The sequence below is a fragment of the Gekko japonicus genome, unplaced genomic scaffold, assembly GCF_001447785.1.
Source record: "Gekko japonicus isolate JY-2015 unplaced genomic scaffold, Gekko_japonicus_V1.1 scaffold2617, whole genome shotgun sequence".
NCBI lineage: Eukaryota > Metazoa > Chordata > Lepidosauria > Squamata > Gekkonidae > Gekko > Gekko japonicus.
This window is the reverse complement of record NW_015170969.1, coordinates 107,295-111,033: the sequence shown is the minus strand read 5'-3', so window position 1 is coordinate 111,033 and position 3,739 is coordinate 107,295. Positions and strand designations below refer to the sequence as shown.

Genomic DNA, 3,739 nt, shown 5'->3' with positions numbered 1-3,739 from the left:
AATAAGTTGTACCCCTCAATCCTAATATTACAATTGCGAGTGTCATCTCACCAAGTTTCGGTGATGCCTGTAAGCTCATCGTCCCCTTCCTGTCTCAGGACTTCAAGTTCCTCCTGCTTGTTTCCCATACTCTGCTGAATGTTAACTTTTGCTTTTTAAAATTCTCGTCCTGTGAGCCGAGTACATCTGAGCATATGCAGAGTGTTTCCCCCCTTCAGGGAATGCTGTTGTTTTTTTTAAAGTTCTAAACAGTCTTTAAAAAATGAATTAAGGCAGGGACACCTCTGATTATACGTGGACTGCCTTTCCCCACTGACAGAAAGCAGCTTTTAAAATACAGTGATGCAGAACCGGCATGTTTCTGAGCATGTGCAAAGTACCTCCTTCTTAAAATACTATTTAATTTGTTTGAAATAACCTTAGGTCAAGTGGGGGAAATAACTGAAACCTCAAAAGACAATTCCCCCCACTTCATTTTCTGACCAGAATAATGGCATTTCAACCGGCCCAGTAGAATTGCCAAAAGGGAGAAGAAGAAGAAGAGATTGGATTTATACCCCGCCCTTCACTACCCAAAGGAGTCTCAGAGCGGCTTACAAACTCCTTTCCCTTCCCCTCCCCACAACAGACACCCTGGGAGCACTGTTCCCTCTAAGCTGAGTTAGTGTGAGCCAGCTCACAGTTTTTTAGCCTCCAACTCACAGATTTTTGTCTTAGCTCAGGAAGGATGGCTCCAGAGCAAACTAATTTAGGCAGCAGCCAAATCGCTGGCTCACAACTTTAATGCCGGTAGCTCACAAAGTAGAATTTTTGCTCACAAGACTCCACAGCTTAGAGGGAACATTGCCTGGGAGGTAGGTGGGGCTGAGAGAGCTCTTTCGAGGACTGCCCTTGAGAGATCAGCTCTGAGAGAACTTGTGACTGACCCAAGGTCACCCAGCAGCTGCATGTGGAGGAGGAGGGGGGAATCAGACCCGGTTCTCTCAGATTAGAATCCACGCATTTAACCGCTACACCAAACGGGCGGCGGGGGGGGGGGACATTCTCAAACCCCATTGCTGAGGCCTTGGCCAACCCCACCTTCAAGGGGACTTCTAGCAAAATTGGCGCCCCTCCCCCAGACAAAGCGTGGCTATTTGAGGAGAACCGTAGGCTGGTCAGGCAAGGGGACAACACACCTGTAAGTAACACGGGGACAGTCCTGCAGATCGCAGGCCAAAGTAGCATCCCGAATTACGCCCCCCCCATCCATCCATCCATCCATCCACCTGCGATCCCCAGCCCCTCGGCTCCGTGCCCACCTAGACCCGCATCGTGGGTAGAAAATCAGCACCTGTAAACGGAGTATGTATTTATTCCAGTGGCTAAGAACCAAAAAAAGCACACAGTGTCCTCCACTGGGCGGGAGGTTTTTGCTCAGGCCGCGACGGAGCAGTCTCTGTCCCTTGCAGTCCTTCTCGGCTCTGCCGGGCAGCCGTCAATAACTTATGTGGGGTGTCCGGGTGCGCAAGGGCCCATCCTCTAGAGGGCGCTGGTGAGAGCAGAATCGGAACACAGGTCTCACACCCCGGGTCACTCAAAGAACAGCATGCCGGGTGTCCTGTAGAGACAGTGGGAGAGCCCCATCGGGTAGCCGTTCCCTCCTTGGAGGGAGAAAGGGGTCCCCGCCCAGGAGTCTTGCTCCCCTTGGAGCTGCACGAAGGGGGTCGGCTGCATGGGGGCCGCCGAGACGGGGGCCGCCGGAGCCGCCAAGAGGTGCTCCAGGGCCGCGCCGCACCCGTGGTCGTTGACGCGGAAGTTCAAGGCCTGCAGGCGGCACTGGTAGTTCCCGCTCAGAGCCTCCGGGCTGGGATACCCCAACGAACCGAAAACCGGCAGCACCGACGGCTTGGCGTAGCTCTCGCCGTCGAAGGCAGGGAGGCAGCCGGGGGGAGGCTGCCCGCTGCACCCCTGGGCGGCCTTGCCGGGCCCAAGCAGAGCCGCAAAAGACGGACTCGACTGGCACGAGGCCTGCGACACCTCCTTGCCTTCCTGCCCCGTCTTGGGAGACGCGCGGATCATCTTAGCGTTGCTCGGGAGGCTCTCCTTGGCATCGGCGTGTGGCTGGGCGAGCCGCTGGGCCGTCCTCTCGCCGAGGAGAGTGCCTGGCCCGAGCCGGTGAGTCGGCATGTCCCCAAGAGGGGCGTCCTTCCCTTGAGATCTCTCCATCAAGGAAGAATAGCTGGGGTCTTTCCCCAAGAGGCGAGACTTGGACCCCAGTGGATCCTGCGGGTACAGGCAGAGCTGCCTAGATCTCGGCACGCATGGCTTGGCGCATGCCAGGCTTCCAAGGCCCGGCTGTTCTTGGCAAGAGAAGCCCGCAGCGGGCACCTCCAACGACGGGGGCCTCCCAGGGCTTGGCATCTCCGCGCAGGAGCCGCGAAGCTGGCCGGCGGCAGACGGGGAAAGCTGACCGCTCTCCACCTTGATCGCCTTAGTGGGGAGAGTCAGCCCGGTTGGCTCCGGCTGGCACCCGGGCAGCACCTTCTCGCCGTCCCCAGGCCGCGCTGGGCCCCTCTTGCGGGTGAAGCGCCTCCGGCGCCGCAGGAAGCTGCCGTTCTCGAACATGTTGTAGCACTCCGGGTCGAGGGTCCAGTAGTTCCCCTTGCCCGGCTTCTTGTCGTCGCGGGGCACCTTGACGAAGCACTCGTTGAGCGACAGGTTGTGGCGGATGCTGTTCTGCCAGCCCTGCTTGTTGTCCCGGTAGTAGGCGAAGCGGGCCGTGATGTACCGGTAGATGCCGCTCAGCGTGATCCTCATCTCGGGCGCGCTCTGGATGGCCATGGTGATGAGCGCGATGTAGCTGTAGGGGGGCTTGGTGCCCTCGCTCCCTTGCCCCCGGGAACCCTGGAAGGGCTCCATGCCAGAGTAGAGCCCCGTCCCCAGGCCTGGCTGGCAGGCTGCTCGTGGCACTCCGATGACGGGATCCAGGCCGGCCAGAGAAGCAGCGGCCACGGGATAGCCCGGCTGCATCCTCTTTTCCGTCCCCAGCGGTGGGACCGACCCGCTTGCCAGCCCGGTGCACGCTCCTGTCTCCCTGCCGGGTTTAAACTCTGAAGCCGTCCGGCCTCCCGCTTCTAGAAAAGGCAACAGAAAGGGCCTGCCCAGCCCCACCTCCTGCCTGCTGAGACCCAGAGGAGGGGCCGGCCGCTCTCGGTTCTCTGTTCCCAAGCTCACAGGGCAGGAGGAAACACCTCCTCCGGACACACACACACACCAGCGGCCGGGCCCTTCCCAGACCCAGACGGAGTGGGTGGAGGCGGGCGGAGGATGGAGACTTGCAGCGGGGACAACTCAGGCCCCCGTTCACTCTGGGGAGACATCCAGAAACCGGGCTGGGTGAGCAACAGGCAGCCAGCCCACAAGGCGCTGCTGGGGGAGTCCGAGGGCCTTTCCAGAGAAGGCTGCCCGGGGCACGGAATTTGATCTGACACATCTTGCACCAAACCCTTCCTTGCGGTCACACTGCTGTTTTAGGGAATTCTTTTCCTTGCTACTCAAGAAGTGCTCAGCAGTACGGAGACAGTGGGATCAGGGCGACGAGTGCCTCTTCTTTGAGAACATTAGAAGAGCCCTGCTGGATCAGAGCAGTGGTCCATCTAGTCCAGCATCCTGTCTCACACACAGTGGTCAACTGGTTCCTCTGGAGTGCCAACAACAGGGCAGAGAGGCTGAGGCCTTCCCCTGATAAGAACATCGG

General features: G+C 58.9%; 1 protein-coding gene across 1 annotated transcript; it reads right to left on the bottom strand.

Annotated features, from left to right (window-relative positions):
• Positions 1-1,408: 1,408 nt before the first annotated feature.
• Positions 1,409-3,017, bottom strand: FOXS1 (forkhead box S1). Its single transcript, XM_015418940.1, has one exon. It carries the CDS (start codon positions 3,010-3,012, stop codon positions 1,573-1,575), a length of 1,440 nt encoding a protein of 479 aa, XP_015274426.1. The 5' UTR covers positions 3,013-3,017; the 3' UTR covers positions 1,409-1,572.
• Positions 3,018-3,739: the final 722 nt, after the last annotated feature.